The 24,475-nt window shown below is 60.4% G+C and overlaps 3 protein-coding genes across 3 annotated transcripts; all 3 read left to right on the top strand.

The window, feature by feature from the left end:
- Nucleotides 1–565: 565 nt before the first annotated feature.
- PURB (purine rich element binding protein B) lies at nt 566–4,219 on the top strand. The gene is given in 2 exon segments (XM_069877506.1): nt 566–1,394; nt 1,396–4,219. Coding segments are annotated over 2 exon segments (1,002 nt in total). The 5' UTR covers nt 566–611; the 3' UTR covers nt 1,615–4,219.
- Nucleotides 4,220–12,038: 7,819 nt separating this feature from the next.
- Nucleotides 12,039–16,455, top strand: LOC138731433 (histone H2A.V). Its single transcript, XM_069877354.1, has 5 exons — nt 12,039–12,201; nt 15,238–15,315; nt 15,677–15,790; nt 15,878–16,007; nt 16,246–16,455. The coding sequence occupies exons 1-5, from the start codon at nt 12,064–12,066 to the stop codon at nt 16,305–16,307; spliced, it is 522 nt and encodes a 173-aa protein (XP_069733455.1). The 5' UTR covers nt 12,039–12,063; the 3' UTR covers nt 16,308–16,455.
- A 1,782-nt stretch (nt 16,456–18,237) lies between these two features.
- On the top strand, nt 18,238–24,456 carry MAT2A (methionine adenosyltransferase 2A). The gene is made up of 9 exons (XM_069877438.1): nt 18,238–18,406; nt 20,763–20,840; nt 20,922–21,044; nt 21,127–21,239; nt 22,148–22,291; nt 22,372–22,590; nt 22,663–22,845; nt 22,927–23,060; nt 23,816–24,456. Exons 1-9 carry the CDS (start codon nt 18,316–18,318, stop codon nt 23,916–23,918), a joined length of 1,188 nt encoding a protein of 395 aa, XP_069733539.1. The 5' UTR covers nt 18,238–18,315; the 3' UTR covers nt 23,919–24,456.
- The last annotated feature ends 19 nt before the right edge of the window (nt 24,457–24,475 follow it).

Here is a 24,475-nt window from a genome sequence, read left to right as displayed (position 1 = left end):
CATTGGCTGGGGCTTTATGGGGGCGTGGCCTTGCACCGTCATTGGCTGGTGTGCCCTAGGGGGCGTGGCCTCATTGACCTGGGGTGACCTCATTGGCTGGCGTCTCTAGGGCACATGGCCTTGCTGGCTGGGGGGGTGTCCTCATTGGCTGATGTTCTGTAGGGGGCGTGGCCTCATAGGCTGGTGCTTTATGGGGGCGTGGCCTCGCACCCTCATTGGCCGGCATGGCCTCAGTGGCCGGGGGTGACCTCATTGGCTGGCGCGCTCTGAGGGGCGTGGCCTTGCCGGCTGGGTCTCACTCTCATTGGCTCGTGCTCTGAGGGGCGTGGCCTCGCCAGCTGAGACGTGTTCTAATTGGCCGGCGCGCTCTGGGGGCGTGGCCTCTCTGGCTGGGTCTCACTCTCATTGGCTCGCGCTCTGAGGGGGCGTGGCCTCGCCAGCTGAGACGTGTTCTCATTGGCCGGCGCGCCCTGGGGGGCGTGGCCTCGCGGCCGGGGGGCGTGTCCCGTCGGGGGCGCGCGGGGACGCGGGGGGCGTGCCGCGGGCGCCAGTGCGGCGGTGACGTCACCGGTGTCGCAGCGGGCCGGAAGCCGGGGCGGGCGCGGGCCAAGATGGCGGACGGCGACAGCGGCAGCGAGCGCGGCGGCAGCGGCAGCGGCAGCGGCGGCTTCGGGCCCTCCCGCGGCGGGGGAGGCGGCGGGGCCGGGGCGGGGAGCGGCGCGGGGCCCGAGCAGGAGACGCAGGAGCTGGCGTCGAAGCGGCTGGACATCCAGAACAAGCGGTTCTACCTGGACGTGAAGCAGAACGCCAAGGGCCGCTTCCTCAAGATCGCCGAGGTGGGCGCCGGCGGTTCCAAGAGCCGCCTCACCCTCTCCATGGCCGTGGCCGCCGAGTTCCGCGACTACCTGGGCGATTTCATCGAGCACTACGCTCAGCTCGGCCCCTCCAGCCCCGAGCAGCTGGCGCAGGCCTCGGGGCCGCCGGGCGAGGAGGGCCCCGGCCCCCGCCGAGCCCTCAAGAGCGAGTTCCTGGTGCGGGAAAACCGCAAATATTACCTGGACCTGAAAGAAAATCAACGCGGGCGCTTCCTGCGCATCCGGCAAACCGTGAACCGCGGGCCGGGAGGGCCGGGAGGCTTCGCTTCGGGGCCGCCGGGGCTCCAGAGCGGCCAGACCATCGCCCTCCCCGCCCAGGGCCTCATCGAGTTCCGCGACGCTTTGGCCAAGCTGATCGACGACTACGGGGGCGAGGAGGACGAGCTGGGAGGCCCCGGGGGCGGCGGGCCGGGCGGCGGGGGGCTCTACGGGGAGCTTCCCGAGGGCACCTCCATCACCGTGGACTCGAAGCGCTTCTTCTTCGACGTGGGCTGCAACAAGTACGGCGTCTTCCTGCGGTGTGAGCGAGGTGAAGCCCTCGTACCGCAACGCCATCACCGTCCCCTACAAAGCCTGGGCCAAGTTCGGCGGCGCGTTCTGCCGTTACGCCGAAGAGATGCGAGACATCCAGGAAAGGCAGCGGGATAAGCTCTACGATCGACGCGCCGGACCCCCGGGCCCCGGCAGCGGCAGCGGGGCCGGCGACGACTCCGACGGCGACGACGTGGACGACGACTGAGCCTCCCCTCGCCCCTCAGCTCCGCCGCCGGCCCCTCGATCCCCCCCCCTCCCCTCAAATCCTGAGCCCCCAACCCTAGAAAAAAAGAGAGAGAGAGAGAAAAAAAACCATCCCGGCTGCACCGCCGTCGCCCTCCTCCCCACAGCTCGGAGGGCTCTCGGCTTTCGGGGGGGGTCAGGGATGCGAATCCCGACCTGCGCCAACGCGGGGTCCCCCGGCACCACCAAAACCAGCAGCCCCCGCCTGCCGAAACGCTCTCCAGGCCTGGGCTGGGGCGAGAGCGACGTTGGCGGCCAACGGGAGCGAGAGCCGGGGCGGGGGGAGCCCTGTCTGGACCAACGTCCGCTCTCTCTGCTTTGATTTTTTTTCCCCCTTTTTATTTTTGTTCCCTTCCCCTTTCCAGATTTTCGTGTTTTCGGTTTGGTTTAATTTTTTTTTTTTTTTTTTTGTTGGGATGCAAACTGCTCAATTCCGGCGCCCAAACTGGAACCCACACCCCAGCCGGCCTCGAGCTGGCAGGTTCCTCAAAAAAATAAGGAAGACTTTCTGGGTTTGGATGATTTTTGCCTCTTTCCCCCCTCAATTTCCCCTCTGCCCGCGGGGAGGGCGCCGGGAGAGGCAGGTTCAGGCAGGCACAAAGCACATGGAAAGCTCAGCGGGGCGCAGGATCTCCCCTTTCTCCCCAAATAAGGCGAGCGCCGTACGGGAAGGCTCAGCTGCGTTTCCTTCCCCTTTTCCCGGCGCCGAACGGGACCCTCGGGCGCCAAAATCCACCCCCTTTGCCTCTTTTTCTTTTTTTTCAACCCTTAGCGCAATTCCAACTCGCCGCCTTCCCTCCAGACCTCTGCGCGCCGGCTCGCTGCGACTCCGCAACCAGCAGCCGGCACATTCCCTCTTGGGTTTTGGGGGGAATTTTGGGGGTTCTTTTCCCTTTTTCCTCCTTTTTTCTCTATTTTTCCTCTTCCCACACCTTTTTCCCTCCCTTTTCCCCCTTTTTCCCTCCCTTTTCCCCCTTTTTCCCTCCCTTTTCCCCCTTTTTCCCTCCCTTTTCCCCCTTTTTTCCCTCCCTTTTCCCCCTTTTTCCCCCCCTTTTCCCCCTTTTTCCCTCCCTTTTCCCACGTTTTCCCCCCCTTTTCCCTCCTTATTCCCCCCTTTTCCCTCCTTATTCCCCCCTTTTCCCTCCTTATTCCCCCCTTTTCCCTCCTTATTCCCCCCTTTTCCCTCCTTATTCCCCCCTTTTCCCTCCTTATTCCCCCCTTTTCCCTCCTTATTCCCCCCTTTTCCCTCCTTATTCCCCCCTTTTCCCTCCTTATTCCCCCCTTTTCCCTCCTTATTCCCCCCTTTTCCCTCCTTATTCCCCCCTTTTCCCTCCTTATTCCCCCCTTTTCCCTCTTTTTTCCTCCCTCTTTTTTCCTCCCTCTTTTTTCCTCCCTCTTTTTTCCTCCCTCTTTTTTCCTCCCTCTTTTTTCCTCCCTCTTTTTTCCTCCCTCTTTTTTCCTCCCTCTTTTTTCCTCCCTCTTTTTTCCTCCCTCACCTTTTCCTCCCTCACCTTTTCCTCCCTCACCTTTTCCTCCCTCACCTTTTCCTCCCTCACCTTTTCCTCCCTCACCTTTTCCTCCCTCACCTTTTCCCTCACCTTTTCCCCTTTTTCCCCTCTTTCCCCCCGCTCCTTTTCCCTCTTTTCCCCCCCCCAGGCCGCTCTGGCTCTACTGCCTCGGCCGGCGGCACCGGAGCCACAAGGTCCCTCCCGCCATCGCCTCTCGCATTAAATGGCTTTTTCCTCTCTCAAATGAGCTTTTTTCCCCCCAGTTTTTAGCTAAAATCGGGTCAATCCTTTCCAGAAAGGTATTTTTTTAGCCACGTTATCCCGGGAACTCTGAACTGAACGGGGTTCATCCATCGCTCTCCATTCCACACTTCCAGGTTCTCCTTGTCCGACGGTTTCTCCGTTTTTAGGACTTGTTTTAAATTACCTTTTTTTCCGCTCTTTGATTTATTTTTTGGGGGGGTGGGAGCCCTCCGCTCTCAGCCTCCCTCCTTAATTTATTGTCGCGGATCCCGGCGTTTCCCTCTCTCCGTCTTTATCGGGAAGCGACTCATCTTGGCGAGGGGACGCCGCCTTCGTCCCTCCAACCCAGCAGAGCCGCGGGGGACGTCGTCTGTCCATCTGTCCGTCCGTCCTCCCGCCTTTTTTTTTTTTCCACCTCCGTAGCTCTTTTTAAAGGGATTTTTAACGCCGATTTCCTTCCGTTCGTCCCGTTTTTAATCCTTCTCCGTGGCAAAGGACTGGGTTTCCTCACTCAACACGGGAGCAATAGTCTTTTATCCCGATGTCCGACCGCGTCCGTACTGTATTTTATACCCTAAGGCAGCTCTTTCCAGTGACGTCCTGCTGTATCCACCCATCCCTCCGGTTTTCTCTTCCCTTCGGTTCCTCGGAAAACCACGCGAGGGGCAGCCGGCGCTCAGTTCCGCGGGGATGGACTTGCCGGCGTTTCCGCTGCCGGGAGCCGAGGCGCAGGCGGTGCCTCTCCTTTTATTTTTGAAGAGGATCACATATATATATAAAAATATATATATATATATATTCTTTTTTTTTTTTTCATTTGGGGTTGGTTTTTTTTTGGGGAGGGGGGGGTTGGATTGCAGTAATTTAGCCTTTACCTTTCGATTCTGGGCTCGGCTCTGAGTAGCCGCCTGGGAAATATCGCAGAAGAGGAAACTAAAAGAGAAAAGGCGAAGAACGCCAAGAAAAAAATTTAAAAATAAATAGAAATCACGCCAAAATAATAGAAATAAACCCAGGACCCCAGCGCCCAGAAGCCGTTTTCCTGCCGGAGCCGCCTCGTGCGGCGTCCGATCTCGTGCAGGAAGAAATGGCGCTGTGGAAATCCAACAAAATCCGAGGAAAAGGAGTTAAAGAATTCGGAACCCGCCGGCGGCTGGGAGAGCGATGGGCGTCTCGGCCAGGGCGAGGAAATGGGATTTGGGATGAAATTTGGGGTATTTGAGGCGGAGAATCGCGGAATGACGGTTACGCCCGGCTCCGTCTCGCCACGGAGGGCGCGAGGGTTGGGTTGTTCCTACGTGGATCCATAAATACACGATCCTGTGTGTGTATCTATGAGATTCCCGTGGGTTTTTTTGCTTTGGATTCTGTAGAAAACAGGCAAACGGCTTTTCTTTTTTGTTTTAATTTTCATTTCTTTTGAAGCGGAAACGGGGGGAAAAAATGATCCCAAATTCTTGGAGCTTCCAGATTTCTGTTGCCCCGGAATGGGACGGTTTGAGAGCGCGACTATCGCTGTATAAAACAAACAAAAAAAAAATGGTGTAAATCTTGTATAGTGCCCCAAAATCGATGTAAATACCCAAAGCGTCCGGGCCGGGAGCCGGGAGCCGTCGGCGGCTCCGGTAAAAGTTCAAAATGCTTCAATTTTTTCCCCCCTCGAGAAAAATATGGAAAAGAATCGGAATTATCCTGCCTTGTTGCCAGCCAGCGTCGGGGTCCTGGAGGCCGAGCCCTTGGAGGACACGGGGATGTGGCCGTTCCGGATTAAAAACTCCCCCAGGCCTCGCCGGCTTCTCTTTGGAAAAAGGAAAAATGTGTTAAAAAACTGAAAAAAAAAATCGAAAAAAAAAAAGAGCATAAAAAAAAGAAGCGTGAGCGAGCGATGCCGGTACTGGAGGTGATGCGGAAGGAGGCTCTCGGCAGGAATTCCCGGTGGGAATCGCGGAGCAGGCGGGCGTCGCGGCGGCTCCGGGGATGCTCGGGGGTGTTGGCGCAGGGCGAGGGGCCGGATCCTGCTGGAGCTGGGGAGAAGATGGAACTGGTGGCGACCAACCGGCTGCAGAGGCTTCGCCAGCCCAGGGGTTGGAGGGGCCGGTGGTGGGGAGGCCACCACAGCGCCTCCTCCAAGAGATGGATCTTCTCTGAGCTCCAGATCCTCTCCAAGAACTGGATCTTCTCTGGGGGCAGATCCTCCTCCAGAGCCAGATCCTTTCCAAGAGTTGGATTCTCTCCAAGAACTGGATCTTCTCTGAACTCCAGATCGTCCTCGAGAGCCAGATTCTCTCCAAGAACTGTATTTTCTTTGAGCTTCAGATCTTCCTCGAGAGCCAGATTCTCCTGCAGGAGCTGGATCTTCTCTGAGCTCCAGATCTTCCTCCAGAACCAGATGCTCTCCAAGAACTGGATATTCTCCAAGGGCAGATCCTCCTCCAGAGCCAGATCCTTTCACAGAGATGGATCTTCTCTGAGCTCCAGATCCTCCTCAAGAGCCAGATTCTCCTCCAAGAGCTGGATATTCTCTGAGTTCCAGATCCTCTCCAAGAACTGGATCTTCTTTGAGCTTCAGATCTTCCTCGAGAGCCAGATTCTCCTGCAGGAGATGGGTCTTCTCTGAGCTCCAGATCCTCAAGAGCCAGATCCTCTCCAAGAACTGGATCTTCTCTGGGGGCAGATCCTCTCCAAGAGTGGGAGCCTCTCCAAGAGCTGGATCTTCTCTGAGGGCCAGATCCTCCTCGAGAGCCAGATTCTCCTCCAAGAGCTGGATCTTCTTTGAGCTCCAGATCCTCGAGAGCCTGATCCTCTCCAAGAACTGGATCTTCTCTGTGGGCAGATCCTCTCCAAGAACTGGATCTTCTCTGAGCTCCAGATCCTCCTCAAGAGCCAGATCCTCTCCAAGAGTGGGATCCTCTCCAAGAGCTGGATCTTCTCTGAGGGCCAGATCTTCCTCAAGAGCCAGATCCTCTCCACAAGCTGGATTCTCTCTGAGCTCCAGATCCTCCTCAGGAGCCAGATCCTCTCCAAGAGTGGGATCCTCTCCAAGAGCTGGATCTTCTCTGAGCTCCAGATCCTCCTCAAGAGCCAGATCCTCTCCAAGAGTGGGATCCTCTCCAAGAGCTGGATCTTCTCTGAGGGCCAGATCCTCCTCAAGAGCCCAATCCTCTCCACACGTTGGATTCTCTCTGAGCTCCAGATCCTCCTCAAGAGCCAGATCCTCTCCAAGAACTGGATCTTCTCTGTGGGCCAGATCCTCCTCGAGAACCAGCTTCTCCTCCAAGAGCTGGATCTTCTCTGAGCTCCAGCTCCTCCCCAGGAGTGGGATCCTCTCCGGCCGCTGTCTGCTGAGAGCCCAAAGCGTTCGCCCCGCGGTACCTTGCCGAAAAGAAGAAGAAGAAGAAGAAAGTTTTATTCCTCTTATTTTTTTAACGAAAAGAAAAAATTAAAACTAACGCAACCCATGCACTTTAGGCGGCCACGAGCGGGGCTGCCGGCGGCCGGGGGTCCCGTCCCCCTTCCCTCCTCGGCGGCTTCGCGAGCGGCCGGCGGTGCCGATGGAGGCCCTGGATTTTACCACTAGCAAAGACGACGCCCGACGTGACGAACTCCTCACGCTAGCGAGCACTCCTTACGTAGCAGGTTTTTGCAGATGGAGTTTTACAAGTCTATATTTAAAGAATTGTATGTTTGTAACAAATAAAAAAAAAAAGTATGCGGAAAAGTGAATGGAAAAAAAAAAAAAACAAAAAACAAAAAAAAACCAGGCGAGAGCAGCTCCGTCCTTTGAGCCCCCGGGGAGAGGGGGTGGGACACGGCGGCAGCGGCGCCGTGGGGAAATTTGGGGATGGTTGGGGGGGGACCCCGAGATCCTGGAGATGAGGGGACGTCGAGGGACACCCAGTGGCCAAGGGGGTCCCAGAGGGGCACAGGGGACATCGAGGGGCACCCAGTGCCCAAGGGGGACCCAGGGGACATCGAGGGGCACCCAGTGCCCATGGGGGGGTCAGGGGGCCCCAGGGGACATCGTGAGACACTCAGTGCCAAAGGGGGTCTCAAGGGGACATTGAGGGACACCCAGTGTCCAAGGGGGACCCAGGGGACAGTAAGGGGCACCCAGTGGTCAAGGGGAGGACAGGGGGACCCAGGGGACATCAAGGGACACCCAGTGCCCAAGGGGGACCCAGGGGACATCATGAGACACTCGGTGCCAAAGGGGGTCTCAAGGGGACATTGAGGGGCACCCAGTGGTCAAGAGGGACCCAGGGGACATTGAGGGGCACCCAGTGGTCAAGGGGAGGACAGGGGGGCACAGGGGACATCAAGGGACACTGAGTTTCCAGAGAGGACCCAGGGGACATCGAGGTACACGCAGAGCCCAAGGGGGACCCTGGGGGGCACAGGGGCTGTTGAGGGACACCCAGTGCCCAAGGGGGACCCAGGGGGGCACAAGGGACATCAAGGGACACCCTGTTCTCAAGGGGGACCCGGGGGGCACAGGGGACAGTGTGCTGAGCTCCCAGCCGTGTGTGTGGTATGTTCCAAGCTCCATGTTGAGCTCCGAGCTGTGTGTTGAGCTCACAGCCGTGTGTGTGGCATGTTCCGAGCTCCGTGTTGAGTTCCAAGCTGCGTGCTGAGCTCCCAGCCGTGTGTGTGGCATGTTCCAAGCTCCGTGTTGAGCTCCGAGCTGCGTGCTGAGCTCACACCCGTGTGCGTGGCATGTTCTGAGCTCCATGTTGAGCTCCGAGCTGCGTGCTGAGCTCACAGCCGTGTGTGTGGCATGTTCTGAGCTCCGTGTTGAGCTCCGAGCTGCGTGCTGAGCTCACACCCGTGTGTGTGGCGTGTCCTGAGCTGCGTGCTGAGCTCACACCCGTGTGCGTGGCATGTTCCTAGCTCTGTGTTGAGCTCCGAGCTGCGTGCTGAGCTCACACCCGTGTGTGTGGCATGTTCCAAGCTCCGTGTTGAGCTCCGAGCTGCATGCTGAGCTCACACCCGTGTGTGTGGCATGTTCTGAGCTCCGTGTTGAGCTCCGAGCTGCGTGCTGATCTCACAGCCGTGTGCGTGGCGTGCTCGCAGCCATGTGTATGCCAACCGTGTGCGTGCGTGTGTGTGTGTGTGTGGTGACGCAGGCGCTGCAGCTCCCGCGTTGGGCTCTGCGGCTCCCTGCGGGCACGGGCTCATCTGAGGACACGCGCGGGATTCGCCTGCGCATGAGCCGCCGCCGCCGCCGCCACCATCGCCACCCGAAGTGACCCCATCGTGGGGCTCCATCCCCTCCGATCGAGCCCCTCGGGGAGCAGCCGGCCTTGTCCGCAGGGTCTCCATCCACACACCGGATCGGAGCGCGCAGCTGCTCCCCCGAATGGAGCCGTGGGGGGCTTGGGGACAGCTGGGGGCTCTGGGCTCGGCCGCAGTTGGTGCTGCGGGGCAGGTGCTGGCAGCGTTCCCCACCGAGAAGCCCCAGCAGCGTAGGGGCCCCCCGGTCCTTGCCCGCAGAGGGGTCACCCGAGCCCCCCAGCAGCTGCGGCGAGGGGGAAACTGAGGCACGGGGAGGAGGGGGCGCCCAGGGTGGGACGGAGGGGCCTTCCTCACCCCCATCCTCCTCCTCTTCCTCTCCCCTCACCCTAGGCGGCGGTTCCGCTCTCTCAAAGCCAAAGTTTTTCTTACAAAATTCACCTTGTCTCATAATCTGGCTTCGGTTTGATGCTGGAACAGGCTCATCCCAAGGGAAATGGAGTTTTTATTTCCCGTGATATGCTCTTCCCTAAGACACCACCTCTTGGACGGTCCAGACCTGGGGTTTTGGGGTTTTTCAGCCACGTTTTATCCCCGCTGATACATTTTTGCCCCTCAATGTCTCCCCCAGCAGAAATTCTGGCTGGGGCTGTGGGGACAGTCCGAGTCACCTCACCACCGCTGCGCTCCACATCCAATCCCACAGGGCAGGAGCAGCCTTTATTCCTGTATTATCTGAAAAACACATGGAATCATAGAACAGTTTGGGTTGGAAGGGACCTCGAAGCCCACCCAGTTCCAACCCATGGGCAGGGACACCTCCCACTGGATCAGGTTGCTCCAAGCTCCATCCAACACAGCCTTGAACCCTTCCAGGGATGGGGCAGCCATGGCTTTCACGACACGAGGAGCCCTTCCAAATCTTTCCTTGTTCATTTAATGAATTAGTGGCTCTGAGCGAAACTGGAGTGTTTCCATAGGATAAATCCAGAAAGGAGATCCTGGAAGGGACCTCAAAGTCCATCCAGTCCCACCCCTGCCATGGGCAGGGACACCTTCCACTGGATCGGGGGCTCCAAGCCCCATCCAGCCTGGCTTGAACTCCTCCAGGGATGGGATCTGGGGTTTCTGGTTGACACCAAATTAGAATCATGGAACCATGGGATGATTTGGGTTGGAAGGAACCTCCAAGCCCACCCAGTTCCACCTCCTAGGCAACCATCTTCATGTCCTAGGACACGAAGAACTCTAAGGAGCCCTGGAGACCCAGGCTTTGCCTACAATTAGCGTGGATAACTCTCACTAAATCCCACATGCCACAAGGATCCGTATCTCCTCAGTTAATGCCAACACTTGCAGAGGGTGGGGTGGGATAAAACCAGTGGCCCGGGGTTAATTATGCAAATTTAGGGGGGCTGTGGGGTTAATAAGTGGCTGGATTGCTCTCAACCTGCTGGTTTGGATCATTCCTCATGGCTTGCAGCTGGTGATTTTCAGGGATGAGGAGGTGGATTCACTGACCTAAGTGAGCACTGAGGGGGTAGGTGAGGATCATCCTTCCCTCCTGCCTGTCCCTAAGTGAGAGGAGGAGGAAAATCTCAGAATCGCTAGGTTGGAAAAGACCCACCGGATCATCGAGTCCAACCAAATCGTGGGAAAACAGAGAGGAATTGGGAACTGGAGGCTCCCTGGAGCGCTGGGGGGTGTGATTCATTGAGGAGAAAATGCTTACACGGGGTTATCTCAGAATTCTACTGTGAATTGAGGATTTCTGAGGGTTTTTAGGGAATTTTGTGCATGTCGGATGGGAATCCCCCCTTCCCTCTCCACAGGCACCACCCTGCGCGCTCACAAGCGGCTTCTTGGGAAGAAGGGATGGCGGAAAACAGTTAAAAAAAGGGAAACTGGCTTTTCCCTGCTTGGTGCCATCATGAGTTGAGGCTCCTGGGCCCTTTCCCTTGGGATCCTGAGCGTCTTCCCGCTTTCTTGGTGGCTGGAGATGGAAAATGAAGCATTCCAGGACTTAAAATCCAAGCGGATCACACTGAGGAGCTGGATTCCCTGCTCAGAGTGACCATGGGGGGAGAAGGTGGGGATCCTCCTTCCCTCCTCCTCGTTCCCCAGTGAGAGGAGGGAATAAATATGGGAAAATAGACAGGAATTTGGCACCGGAGGCTCCTTGCTGCCTGGATCTGAGCAGGGAACCCAGGCTGTGAAGCACTGAGCCCGAGGAAACGCCTGCGCTGGGAAATTTCGCTGCGAATCGAGGATTTCTGAGAGATTTTAGGGAATTTTGGGCACGCCTGACAGCTCCTTGAGAAGAAGGGAGGGTGGGAAACAGCGCCCAGAGGGGAAACTCGGGCTCCTCCCTCGCTTCAGCCCCTCTGTGAGAGCCTGGAGCCCTCAGCCCCGCGCCCTGACGGCGCCTCCAGGGGGCAAAGGGGCGGGGGGGGAGGAGGTGAGGGAAAGGCGCCCGGAGCTCCCATTGGCTGAGCCGCCTGTCAATCATCCCGTCCGCGATTCCTATTGGCTGGTCCTTACGTCACTCTCGTTGGCCCCGCCCCTCAATGCAAATAAATACAGCGAGCCGGCAGTTGGCCCTCGAGGCCGTTCTGCGCTCCCATTGGCTCCCTGAGCTGTCAATCATCCCGCGGAGCTGAATGATCGATTCCTATTGGCTGTCGCTTGCGTCACTCCCTCTGGCCCCGCCCCCAGCGCAAACAGACACAACGAGCCGACCCGCGAGGCCGTTCTGCGCTCCCATTGGCTCCCTGGACTGTCAATCACCGCACCGAGGGGAATCCACGATTCCTATTGGCTGTCGCCTGCGTCACTCTCGTTGGCCCCGCCCCTCAATGAAAATAAATACGGTGAGCGGGCGACAGGACCTCGAGGCCATTGTGCGCTCCCATTGGCTCTTTCAGCTGTCAATCACCCAGTTAAACGTCATCCTCGATTCTTATTGGCTGGCGCTTGCGTCACTCCCTATGGCCCCGCCCCCAGTGCAAACAGACACAACGAGCGGGCAGTTGGTCCTCGAGGCCGTTCAGCGCTCCCATTGGCTGAGCCGCCTGTCAATCACCCCTCTGAGCCGCGTCCGCGATTTCTATTGGTTGGCGCTTGCGTCACTCTCGTTGGCCCCGCCCCTCAATGCAAATGCAGGCCGTTGGTCCTCGAGGCCGTTCAGCGCTCCCATTGGCTCCCTGAGCTGTCAATCACCCCGCGGAGCTGAATGCGCGATTCCTATTGGCTGCCTCTTGCGTCACTCTCGCTGGCCCCGCCCCCCGCTGCGTGCCGTGCGCAAAGCGCCAACGGCCGCCAGGCGGAGCCCTCGAGGCGGCGGGAGGAGGCGGAGGCGGCGGCGGAGGCGGGAGGAGGAGTGGGGGGGGGGGGGGAAAGCAAGAAGCGGCGCCGCCATTGGTGCGGGCGCGATGTTCAAACCAGTGTGGGAGCTGCTGATTGGCCGCCCGCAGGAGCCGCGGGCCGGGCTCCCCGCTCCCGCCCAGGCGGGGCATTGTCTGGCGGCTCCAGCGCGGACTCGGGAGCGGAGCGCGGGCGGAGGCGCCATGGTGAGGGGCCCGGCGCTGGGCCCGGGGGGCAGCGCTGAGGGGGAGGGTCGGAGGGGGTGAGGGGAGCAGCGTAACCGGTGAGGGAGAGTGGGGGGGGGGGTCTGGCCCCGCTGCTCCGCTCCCTGAGACCCACCTGGAGCCCCGCGGCCGGCTCGGCGGGCCCTGTCAGAAAGAAAAAGGACGTGGAGGCGTTGGAGCGAGGGGTGGAGAGCATCCCCTGCGAGGCCAGGGTGGGAGAGCTGGGGTTGTTCAGCCTGGAGAGACCTTAGAGCAGCTTCCAGTATGGAAAGGGGCTGCAGGAAAGCTGGGGAGGGGCTCTGGATGAGGGAGGGCAGGGATGGGATGAGGGGAAGGGTTTTCCGCTCAAAGAGAGGGCACTGAGATGACAGCTTAGGAAAAAAATGTTTTGCTGTGAGGGTTGTGAGGCCCTGGCCCAGGTTGCCCAGAGCAGGGGTGGCTGCCCCATCCCTGGAGGGGTTCAAGGCCAGGTTGGATGGGGCTTGGAGCCCCTGATCCAGCAGGAGGTGTCCCTGTCCAAAGCAAAGGTGGAACTGGACAGGTTTTGAGGTCCCTTCCACCCCAAACCATTCCATGACTCCTCGTAACTGAGACCTTGGAAGGGCACCCAGATCCGCTCCAGAACCGAAGCCTCTGGCTGAGTGTGACCACGGGTTTGGAGGGAAACGGCTTCTTCTTCCCGCTGCTGTGTTTATAAAGTTGATTGTGGAGCGAGGAAGCGGCTGTCAGGGATATAAACCACGCAGCACGGGGAATGAGTGGCCTGAAGGATACCTGTCATAGAGCCGGGTGGCTCCATAGAGCATTCGGTTCCCACGGGGACGGCCCAGCTGACATCCCAGTGCCTTGGCTCTTTTCTTGGGTGGCTTCCCAAGAGAAAATCCTAGTTCCGTGGGGTTTAATCCTCCCGTGTGGGGCCTGGAACATCCGAAAGTCCCATCTGCAGGGTCTGTAACTCGGTTAGGATACAAGGAGGCTCCATCGCGAAGGGTTAACGTGGAAGGTGTCTTGGAGATTCCGCAATACGAGGATATTCTAACTTGTAGCAAAGATAGCAAGGTGATTTTTGGGGTATTTTAGTCCTGTTTGAATCAAAAGGAAGGGGAAAAAAGAAAAAAACTGCTTGCTGGCTGTGAGAGACCCAGCGTCTTCAATCCAGCGGGAACTTCTGTGGGGAGAAGAAGGGAAGGACGCATCACATTCCTGTGGCTGTCAGCGCGGCCTCCTCCGGATGAAGAAGGGAATCCCTGCTGTCTCCAACAAGCGCTGTTGCCGAGGAAAATCAGGAATTCTCCATGCGACGTTCCTCAAGGAGCTGTTGTTTCTCTGCTGAGAGGGGGATGAGCTTCCGCAGGGAGCTGGCGGCGGGAACCTGTTGCAGCGTTTCCTCTGCAAACCCCACAGAGGGTTGAGACGTTGGTGAAGGTGGAGATTAAACTCGAGACTTCCGCTGTCGCGCCGTTCCTTCCCTGTTTTCAGTCAAATCTTGTGCGAGGAACCATTGGGCGGCAGCTGCCGGCTGGAAAAGTTGACAGAGGAGTGGAAAAGTTTGCAGCTGGCTGATAACAGCCCTTGGTGTGAACAGCCGGGGCATTTCCCAGAGCTGTTTATATTTCCAGAGCAAGGGAATAGCCCTGGTTCCCCCCTTCCTGGGTTTTGAAGTTTTGAGAAGTGATGTTTTCTATAGACAAAAGTAACTCTTGGGCCTTCGCTGCAGCCGATTCTGCTCTTCAAAGCGTCTCTGGGGGCGACTCCGAGTCATCCCGCAGCCGCGCTCCCAACAAACCCGAGCCAGCTGCTTCCGACACCGCTCCCGTCCTGGATCGGCTGCCAAAACGCTTCTTGGGTTTGCTCTCCCGCAGCCAGATCAGGCCCAGCCCTCGCACCACCCTTGCCCGGCGCCACTCTGCGTGTTTTATCACCTCTAGATTAAATATTTCCCCTTGTGACTTGGGTTGGTTTTTTTTTTTTCCGTGTTTGAGTTTAAACTGGGCTGGGGCCAGCGCTTGGTGTTAACTCCCACCTTGCTGGGATGGGATGCGGATCTCGGACGTTCCCGGTGTCTTATTTTAAGAATCGATGCGCTCGTCTAGCGTCACCACGGTTTCTTGGGAACATCTGGATCCCGCAGTTCCTTCTAAATGAGCAGGAAGGGCTGGTGGCCGTTCCCAGCTCCCTCACGGAGCCCTAATTCCCTTTTTTTAGGAGGGGATGGGGGTTGTGGGGTCCACGCGTGGCATAAAAACAGGGATTATATCAAGCATCTTTTAGGGCTTTGCTTGCCCTCTGCAGAGGCTTCTTTGCTCGCCGCGGGCTGGGATAATTTGGGGATTACAAGGGCTGCTGGTTCTTAATCAGAGCAGGTTTGGGTTTGGTAACATCATCCTCATCACGGGAGGGTGTGGGCACTTCTCAGCCGCTCTCATTAGAAGTGGCTCTCGTTAGAAGCGGCTCTCGTTAGCTGGTAGTGGTGTTGCGGTTCCTTGGTAGTTCGAGCCTGGCAAACCCGCCTTGGGCTTGTCCTCTGTGGCTCCCAAACTCCTGCATCTTGGGGTTTCAACTCTTTATTTTCATTAAATCCATGATTTCTGGAGCTCCCTCATGGTTTTTCGCTCTGGAGCTGGAAGGGAATTGCCCTTGAATCCCACAAGGCTGGGCTGCAAATCCCTACGGACAGGAACAGCGTCCAGCCCGGGTCAGCAAGTGCCTTTGGAGCGGAGAAAACGAATCTGAAAGCAAACTGCTGCGAAAGAAAAACAAGTTATTTGAGCTGAATTCCCCTAGTTTGGCAGTTTCTGGGGAGACAGGAATAGCAACAGCAGAAAATGCAAGGGAGACGTCCAGGGCAATAAACCCCTCGAACCGCCCTGGTCCCCTCGGATTCGCCTCGTTTCGGGTTGTTACGGAGGCTGAAGGGATTCCCACAGCGGACAAGAGCGCGTTTGCCTCGGGATTTTAGTGCAGCAGGTCACTTTGGATTAATTAAGGTTAATTAACAGGCGCGTTTCTCTCTTGCAGGCTGGTGGAAAAGCAGGGAAGGACAGTGGGAAGGCCAAGGCCAAGGCGGTGTCGCGCTCACAGAGAGCTGGGCTGCAGGTGAGACCCTGCGGCACCCGCTGCTTCCCGTATCCCAGTGGAAAACTCGGCTTCTGGAGGCAGGATGCCCCAAATTTTCTGGTTTGGGAGTGAAAACTCGATATTTGGTGGATTTTGGTGTCATTTTGAGGTGATCCCAGGGCTGGTAGGGGTTTTTTGCTCCCAGCACTGTCCGTACTTGGACAGGATCCCTACGGAGAGAGGACAATGTGGATAATTCCCGCTAAATCCCACATGCTGGAGGATCCGTGTTAACACAGATACACGCAGGGGGAGGTGTGGGCCAAACCCAGCGTCCTGGGGTTTAATTATGCAAATAGAGGGGGGCTGTGGGTGCTAACGAAGGGTCGATCGCTCCCAGTTCCCAGTGGGCCGGATCCACAGGCACCTGAAGACTCGGACCACCAGCCACGGGCGAGTGGGAGCCACGGCCGCCGTCTACAGCGCCGCTATCCTAGAGTATCTCACCGCTGAGGTAGGGCCTGTGCTCGCCTTTCCCGCCCCTCCTCAGCCAAAAATATTTTAATTTGGGATCCCGAGTGTCTTCCCGATCTCGCGGCAGGTGCTGGAGCTGGCGGGCAACGCTTCCAAGGATCTGAAAGTCAAGCGGATCACTCCCCGTCACTTGCAGCTGGCGATCCGCGGGGATGAGGAGCTGGATTCCCTGATCAAAGCGACCATCGCGGGCGGAGGTGGGTATCGTCCTTCCCTCTTCCTTCATCCCTAAATGCGAGGAGAGAAAACTACGGGATTATACATGGGAATTTGGCACTGGAGGCTCCCTGCTTCCCCGGAGCGCTGGGAGTCGTGACGTATTGAGCGGGAGGAAACGTTCTCACTCAGGTTATTGTAAAATTCCACTGGGAAATGAGGATTTCTGCGAGGTTTTTGGGAATTGTGTGTGTCTGACGGGGATCCTCCTCTCCGCAGGTGTCATCCCGCACATCCACAAGTCGCTGATCGGGAAGAAGGGACAACAGAAAACAGCGTAAAGAGGGGAAACACCGGCCCGCTCCCTCCCGTCGGCAGGCTGTACCCGGGATGAGAACGCTGGGAAGAGGATCCGCGTCGGGATTTTCAGAAAACAGGGAGAGGATAGAGCGTTGTGATAGGAAGCGTTAATACAGGATTTAGATTCTCCGTTTGGATTTTACCTTGTGGGGCGGCGGCGGAGGGGGGTGTGGGGAGGGGGTGGGAGCCGGGCAGCTCCCCGGGGGGTTTTGTATAAAAATGGAAGGGATAAACCATTTTTTTACAGAAAAACGCCTCTCCACTGGTGTCGGGGGGGGGCTGGGGGTGGGCATGGCCTCCCGCTCCTGGGATGAGGGATGTGGATCCCTCGAGAGTGGGAAGCCGGGGGTGGGGGGGGAAAGCCAAGACCCCATCCCCACCCCCGTGTGTGTGTGCAAAGCTAATTATACGTATATTTATATGTTAATAAGGGGGGGGGGATGTGGTTTGGGGGACTAAGGACTGAGCTGCCCTCGTTCAACCGGTCCTGGCACCGCCCCAGCACTGGCAACGCGAGTGGCCAGTTGCATCAGGCACCAGGTGGCCACGCTGGCCCTGGGTGGCGTTCGTGCCTGTCCCTGGGAGCCGTTCCTCACCCCTCCCTGTCCCGTGGTGCCTAGGTGGCCCCAGGGACGCGGTGCCGGACAGCAGGGCTGAGCCCAGTGCCCTCCCAGCGCCCTGTGTGCCCCGTCTCGTGCCTCGGGGGATCCAGGGGACACGGTACCGGTTGGCAGGGCGAGTCGTGTGGTTTGGTACCAGCCAGCGGTGCTCCAGGTGGGCCTTGTCTCATGCCTTAGGTGGTTGTGGAAATGCGGTTCTGAGCACCAGAGCCAGGACTGGGCTTTGGGACCAGCTCCGGGCTTCGGTACCAGCCCTGTCATGCACCTTGGGTGGCCCCGGGGCTGCGATACCAGACAGCAAGGCCGGTACCGGCCCCATCTCGTGCCTCAGGTGATCCAGAGGATGTGGTACTGGCCCCGTTTTGCATCTCGGGTGGCCCTGGGACTGCGATACCGGACATAGGGGCCTGTCCTGGCCCCGTCTTGCACCTCAGGCTGCTCAGGGGCTGTGGTACCGGGCAGCAGGGCTGGGCCCAGGGTTCGGTGGCAGCCCCAGGGCCCTGGTCCCGGGCAGCAGGGCCTCTCCTGGCCCCATCTCTTGCATTGTTTGGCCTCAGAGACCTGGTACCAGAGCGCAGGGGCCGTGCTGGCCCCGCTTCACACCTCGGGCGGCCCAGGGGACACGGTACCGGGCAGCAGGGCTGTATCGGGGGTTCAGTGGCCGCCCCAGGGCCCCGGTCCCGCGCAGCAGGGCCTGTCCTGGCCCCGTCTCACACCTTGGGCTGCCGCAGGGCCCCGGTACCGGGCACCAGGGCCAGGCTCGGGGCTCGGTGCCGGCCGCTGCCTCGCCCGCCGCAGCCCCGCGGCCCAAGATGGCGGCGCGAGGCGTTGGGGCGGGGCGGGGGGGGGGGCCGGGCCCCGCCGCACAATGGCGGAGCCGGGAGGCCGCAAGATGGCGGCGGCGGCTGGGAGGGGAGGGGGAGCGCACGCTGTGCGCGCGCCGCGCGCGGGAGGATCCATTCGGCCGCGCGGGGTGTGAGGGGGGGGAACGGCGGGAGGTGCCGGTGTCCTCCCGCCCCGCCGCGCGCCGAGAAGGGGACAGAACGGCTCCCGCCGCTACCTCCGCCCTGCTCGTCGCGCGTTTATCCCCTCGGGGCCGCGTGGCGGCGGCGGAGCGGGAGGAAACCCTCGGGGTTACGTAACACGCCCCCCCCACCCGCCCGCAGTGGTTTCGCCCGGCCGCGCTCGCCGCGCGCTCGGCGCATCCCATTGGCCGAGCGCGGCGGGCGGGGGGAGCGCGGCCGCGAGGCTATAAATAGGGCCGGCGCGGCGGGCGGCGCGCTCAGTCCTCGGCGGCCGCGCCACAGATCGTCTCGCGTCCTTCCCGCTCCGCCCGCGCTCTCCCCCGCCCCGCGCCGCCACCGCCGCCATGAACGGGCAGCTCAACGGTTTCCACGACGTCTTCATCGACGAGGGCACCTTCCTCTTCACCTCCGAGTCCGTGGGCGAGGGGCACCCAGGTGCGGGCGAGGGGGCGCAGGCGCGGCGGGGGGGGGGGCGAGGGGGAAGGAGGAGGGTGATGATGATGAAGGAGGAGGATGAAGGAGGCGGATGATGATGAAGGGGGGGGTCGTACCAGGTTGAGGGGTGGGGGGGGGTTGGTGACGCCGTCGGGCGCGCGCGCAGTGCGGGAGGCGCGCGCCGCATTGCGGGCCCCGCGCGCACGTGGTGCCCGCGTGGGGGGGGGGGGGGGCGTGAGGATTGAGGGGGGTTGGGGGGGGGGGGGGACACACGGCGGGGAGCAGCCGTGACTCAGCTGTGACTCAGCAACCCCCCCGCCCGCCCCCTATCGCCTGGAGCCACACAAAGAGGAGGGGGGAACACACACACACACAGAGACAAAGCGCGACCCCATCGCGGTTCCTTGGATGCCCCCCCCCCAACACCCCCCGGGCCCCCAATCTGGGGATGGGGGGGGCTGGGATTGGTGGGGGGGAGGCTGGGATTGGTGAGGGGGGGCTGGGAGCACAGAGTTCATGGTTGGGGACCACGGAGCTTATGGTTGGGGCTGGGGGTGGGGGGGGTTAGGGGCTACGGAGCTCATGGTTGGGGCTAGGGGGGTCGGGGCCGCGCCGTGCCAGGCTCCTTGTCTAAATTTCACGGAGTGCCAAGCTTCTATCCTGGTCTCGTGGCGTGCCAGGGTCCCTGGCTTCGTGCCGTGGAGTGCCAGGCTTCCATCTTAGTGCCACAGAGTGCCAGAGCCCCATCCGGGAGCCACGGAGTGCCAGGCTCCCATCCTGGGTCCCACAGGGTGCCAGGCTCCCATCCTGGGTCCCACGGGGTGCCAGGCTCCCATCCTGGGTCCCACGGGGTGCCAGGCTCCCATCCTGGGTCCCACGGGGTGCCAGGCTCTCATCCTGGGTCCCACGGGGTGCCAGGCTCTCATCCTGGGTCCCACGGGGTGCCAGGCTCCCATCCTGGTTGCCACAGGGTGCCAGGCTCTCATCCTGGGTGCCACAGAGTGCCAAGCTCCTATCCTGGTGCCAAGGCGTGCCAGAGTCCCTATCTTCATGCCAAGGTGTGCCAGAGTCTCTATCTTCATGCCAAGGTGTGCCAGAGTCTCTATCTTCATGTCCCTATCTTCATGCCAAGGTGTGCCAGAGTCCCTTTCTTCATGCCAAGGTGTGCCAGAGTCCCTATCTCCATGTCCCTATCTCCATGTCCCTATCGTCATGCCAAGGTGTGCCAGAGTCCCTATCTTCATGCCACGTCGTGCCAGGCTCCCATCCTGGGTGCCACACACCCGTCCTGGTGCCACGGCGTGCCAAGCTTCTATCCTGAAGCCGTGGCGTGCCAGAGTCCCTTGCTTCATGCCAAGACGTGTCAAGCTCCCACCCTGATGCCACGGCAAGCCAGCGTCGCTGCCTTCATGCCACAGAGTGCCACGCTCCCATCCTGGTGCCAATGTCCCTGTCATGCCAAGGCATTCCAGGCTCCCATCTTGGGTGCCACGGCGTGCCAGGCTCCTGTCCTGGTGTCACAGTGTGCCACAGTCCCTGTCTTCATGCCCATCCTGATGCCATGACGTGCCAGGCTCCCTTCCTGGTGCTCAGCGTGCCAGGCTCCCTCACTGCCTTTGTGCTTTTCGCGGGGTTTGGGTACCCGAGTGCCCCCCACATCCACCCCTCCTGCCCTGGGGATGCGATTTCCCCTCTCCCTGCGGCTCGCGGGGCTCTGGCTCGGCCGCCGGCACCCGCCGCACTGGCGTAACCAAAGCTGGGGCGCCCCTGGGGCTCTCCCGGCTCCGGAATCACGCGCCGCCGCGAGGGGTGAGGCACTCGGCATCCGAGCGCGGGTGTAAGGTCCGATCCCTCGCTCTTTCACCCCGAGAAGCCGCCAAGGAGCCCCTCCCTGCGCCTCCTCTCCCAAATCCGGCCTGAAAGGTCGCTGCCAAGGACGTCCGCTGGCTGAGCGAAGGCGCTTATTCCCCGCCAGCGGCCCTCGGGAAGCTCCAGCTCTCGCTTTCCCAGCATAAACCACCCTGGGCACTGGAGGGAACTGGTTGTCCCGTGGGAGCCGGCCCGAGAGCAGAACTGCGGGAGGGCAGCGCGCTCCGGCTCGGAGGAAATTGGTGCCAGTGCCCTTTGGCGGTGCCGTAGGTGGTAGAACCCGAGCCCTGAGCCGAATGGAAGAGGAGCTTAACTGGTAAATGCTTGGAATTCCAGGCTAATAAGCCAACGCGGGGACAAGGCGAGGGCTGTGTGTGCCGCAGAGCTCCGGATCCCGGCTTAGTGCGGCCGGCGGGTCAGGAAGGAAGGGTTGTGCCGGGCTGTGCCGCCCTGACGGCCCCGCGCTCCCTGTCCCTTCCCCCCGCAGATAAAATCTGTGACCAGATCAGCGACGCCGTCCTGGACGCCCACCTCAAGCAGGACCCCGATGCCAAAGTGGCCTGCGGTGAGTGCTTCCCTGGGGCCGCGGGGTGATGGGTGTAGCAGGGGCCGCACCGGCGCTGATCTTCTTCCTCCTTCCTTCCAGAAACCGTGGCGAAGACGGGGATGATCCTGCTGGCGGGGGAGATCACCTCCCGCGCCAACGTCGACTACCAGAAGGTGGTTCGCGACACCATCAAGCACATCGGCTACGACGATTCCTCCAAAGGTGGGTGAGGGGGGCTCAGCAGCTCGATTTCCGTGCGGGATTTGGTGCTCTGGGGCTCACCGCGGCCTCCACTCTGCTCTAGGCTTCGACTACAAGACCTGCAACGTGCTGGTGGCCCTGGAGCAGCAGTCGCCCGACATCGCTCAGAGCGTCCACCTGGACCGCAGCGAGGAGGACATCGGCGCCGGAGACCAGGTGAGGCGCGTGCCGGCGCTTCATGAGCTGGAGGAGTCACGTCTTCACCCTTAGCGAGTTTGCGGGTGACACTGAGCTGGGTGGAAGCTGGATCTGCTGGAGGGTCGGGAGGCTCCAAAGGGATCTGAACAGGCTGGATCCATGGGCTGAGACCAACGGGATGAGGTTTAATGAGGCCAAATGGCAGGTCCTGCCCTTGGGGCACAACAACCCTGAGCAGCTCCAGACTAGGAGAAGCCTGGCTGGAAACTGCCTGGAGGAGAAGGACCTGGGGGTGTTGGTTGAACAGGAGCCAGCAGGGGCCCAGGTGGCCAAGAAGGCCAAGGGCATCTTGGCTTGGATCAGACACGGCGTGGCCAGCAGGGCCAGGGAGGTTCTTCTCCCTCTGGTGAGGTTGCTTCTCGAATCCTGGGGTCAGTTCTGGCCCCTCACCACAAGAAGGATGTTGAGGCTCTGGAGTGAGAGAAGAGCAACGAAGCTGGGGAAGGGGCTGGAGAACAAGGATTGCGAGGAGCGTCTGAGAGAGCTGGGGGTGTTTAGCCTGGAGAAGAGGAGGCTGAGGGGAGACCTCATTGCTCTCTGCAACTCCCTGAGAGGAGGTTGTGGAGAGGAGGGAGCTGGGCTCTTCTCCCAAGGGACGGGACAGGACGAGAGGGAATGGCCTCAAGCTCCACCAGGGGAGGGTCAGGCTGGACATTTTCCATTTTTCATGGAAAGGGTGATTGGTCCCTGTCAGAGGCTGCCCAGGGAGGGGGTTGAGTCCCCTTCCCTGGAGGGGTTTATGGGCCGGGTGGACGAGGTGCTGAGGGACATGGGTTAGTGATTGATGGGAACGGTTGGACTTGATGATCCGGTGGGTCTTGTCTGACCCGGTGATTCTGATTCCCCGCCCTCTCCCTGTGCCGCAGGGCCTGATGTTTGGCTACGCCACGGACGAGACAGAGGAATGCATGCCCCTCACCATCGTCCTGGCACACAAGCTGAACGCCAAGCTGGCCGAGCTGCGCCGCAATGGCACCCTGCCCTGGCTGCGCCCCGACTCCAAGACGCAGGTGAGGGTCTTAGCGCAGCTTTGGCTGCCTCGGGGGTCCCCGAAACAGCCCCCCGTGACCTCCCCGTGTCCCCTCGGCAGGTGACGGTGCAGTACATGCAGGACCGCGGTGCCGTCATCCCCATCCGGGTGCACACCATCGTCATCTCGGTGCAGCACGACGAGGAGGTTTGCCTGGACGAGATGCGGGACGCGCTGAAGGAGAAGGTGATCAAAGCCGTGGTGCCACCAAAATACCTGGACGACGACACCATCTACCACCTCCAGCCCAGCGGCCGCTTCGTCATCGGCGGCCCCCAGGTACGGCAGCGTTCCCGGCCCCGCCGTGCCGGCGCGGTGACAGCCTGGCGGTGACGGCCTTGTCCCTCGTAGGGCGACGCGGGGCTGACCGGCCGCAAAATCATCGTGGACACCTACGGCGGTTGGGGAGCCCACGGCGGCGGCGCCTTTTCCGGGAAGGATTACACCAAGGTGGATCGCTCGGCCGCCTACGCCGCGCGCTGGGTGGCCAAGTCGCTCATCAAGGCCGGGCTGTGCCGCAGGGTGCTGGTCCAGGTGAGTCGTGTGGTGCCTTTTCCTCCTTCCCCGTGCTGCTTCGGGAAGCTCCTCGGGGTTCATCTGTGCCCTTTTCCGTAGGTCTCCTACGCCATCGGGGTGTCCCACCCCTTGTCCATCTCCATCTTCCACTACGGCACCTCCCCAAAAAGCGAGCGGGAGCTGCTGGAGATCGTCAAGAAGAACTTCGACCTCCGCCCCGGGGTCATTGTCAGGTAACGGGCGCTGGAGACGGGGGGAGACGTCGGAAAAGGGGGGGAATATCAGAAAACGGGGGGAAATGCTCTGCTGGGAGAGGGTGGGGGGACAGCAGGGTCCCCAAAGCAGCTGCGGTCGCCACCGGGTGCAGCCGGAGCCGGCACGGAGAGCCGCTGCTGCCGGAAGAGCAAGCGCTTCCGGGCGCGCACGGAGGGTAAGTATTTGCTGAGAGCCGAGCGCTTGGAGAGTCTCCTCCGGCTTCTCGGGAATTGCCACAGCCAGGAAAGCTCCAAGTGCCGCCCTGGGGAAGCTGCAGCTGCTCCCGGGGATGGGGACGAGAGGGAGAAACCCCCTGGTCAGGCAGGGTAGGAGCGCTCGGAGCTTCTCCGGCTTCTTGGTGGGAATTGTGGTAACCGGAGAAGTCCCAAGCTCCAACCATCCCCTGGGATGGGGAGGAGGCGGTGGTGTTGCCGTAGAACCCCCTACCCAGATAGGGAAGGGGCACTTGGAGCTTGTCTGGCTTCCTTGGGGATTGTGGCAACCGGAGAAGGCCCAGCGGCCCCCGAGGAAGCTCCAACCATCCCTTGGGATGGGGAGGAGACGGTGCTGTTGCCGTAGAACCTGGAGGGAAGGGGCGCTTGGAGCTTCTCTGGCACCTCGGGAAGGATGGGGAGGAGACGGAGGCACCATTGCAGAACCCCCCAGGCAGGACGGGAAGGGGCGAGCGCGCGGCCGGCTCCTCTTTACTGACTCGCGGACTTGTGTATTCCAGGGATCTGGATCTGAAGAAGCCCCTTTATCAGAGGACCGCAGCCTATGGCCACTTTGGTAGGGACAGTTTCCCTTGGGAAGTGCCCAAAAAACTAAAATACTGAGCCCCCCGGGGCCTTGTTAAGGCTTTTCCCCCTTCCCGCGAGCGTAGGCTACAGAGAAGCTCACGGGCTCGGGGGGAAGAGCCCCTCACCCCGGCTCCTGGCCCCGCGGCCCCCTCCTTTCTCTCTCTCTCCTCTGTTTTTACTCTCTTTCGCCATCGGTTTTGGTTGCGTGGGGACCACGCGCGGCCTCGTGCCTCCCCCACCCCGGCTCCCACCTCGATCCCTCCGGCTGCTTTTGGAACAACTCGCGTGACGTCTGAGCTCCGAGACAAAGCCCCGAGCGCTTCCCCTCCTTGTCCGGCAGGAAGAGAGGGAGAAATCCTCCCCTCTATCCCGCTCGGACCTCGCTGGTGCTGGTTTTTGCTCCTTTTAGCCCTGATTTTAAACCTCTCAGACGATGCACAATTATTTTGCGGTGAGGAGGGGGGGGATTTGGCGTTAAAACCTTCCCCCCTTTCATCCCCCTCCCCGTGCGGGTTTGGTACCGGAAGAAAATCGTTTTAGGATGTTTTTTTTCTTTATAAGAAAGCTGAGGTGACCCCAAAACTGCACAGACC

Source organism: Phaenicophaeus curvirostris, chromosome 27 (genome assembly GCF_032191515.1).
Source record: "Phaenicophaeus curvirostris isolate KB17595 chromosome 27, BPBGC_Pcur_1.0, whole genome shotgun sequence".
In the NCBI taxonomy this organism is placed as follows: Eukaryota; Metazoa; Chordata; class Aves; order Cuculiformes; family Cuculidae; genus Phaenicophaeus; species Phaenicophaeus curvirostris.
Note: the sequence above shows the minus strand (reverse complement) of the source record. Positions and strands in the feature narration are given on the sequence as shown.

Coding starts and splice junctions, on each gene's coding strand:
- LOC138731433 (XM_069877354.1), top strand. CDS start 12,064: ATGTTCAAACCAGTGTGGGAGCTGCTGATTGGCCGCCCGCAGGAGCCG. Junction 15,316..15,676: donor CACAGAGAGCTGGGCTGCAG/GTGAGACCCTGC, acceptor GATCGCTCCCAG/TTCCCAGTGGGCCGGATCCA. Junction 16,008..16,245: donor AGCGACCATCGCGGGCGGAG/GTGGGTATCGTC, acceptor TCCTCTCCGCAG/GTGTCATCCCGCACATCCAC.
- MAT2A (XM_069877438.1), top strand. CDS start 18,316: ATGAACGGGCAGCTCAACGGTTTCCACGACGTCTTCATCGACGAGGGC. Junction 18,407..20,762: donor CGTGGGCGAGGGGCACCCAG/GTGCGGGCGAGG, acceptor TTCCCCCCGCAG/ATAAAATCTGTGACCAGATC. Junction 21,045..21,126: donor CTACGACGATTCCTCCAAAG/GTGGGTGAGGGG, acceptor ACTCTGCTCTAG/GCTTCGACTACAAGACCTGC.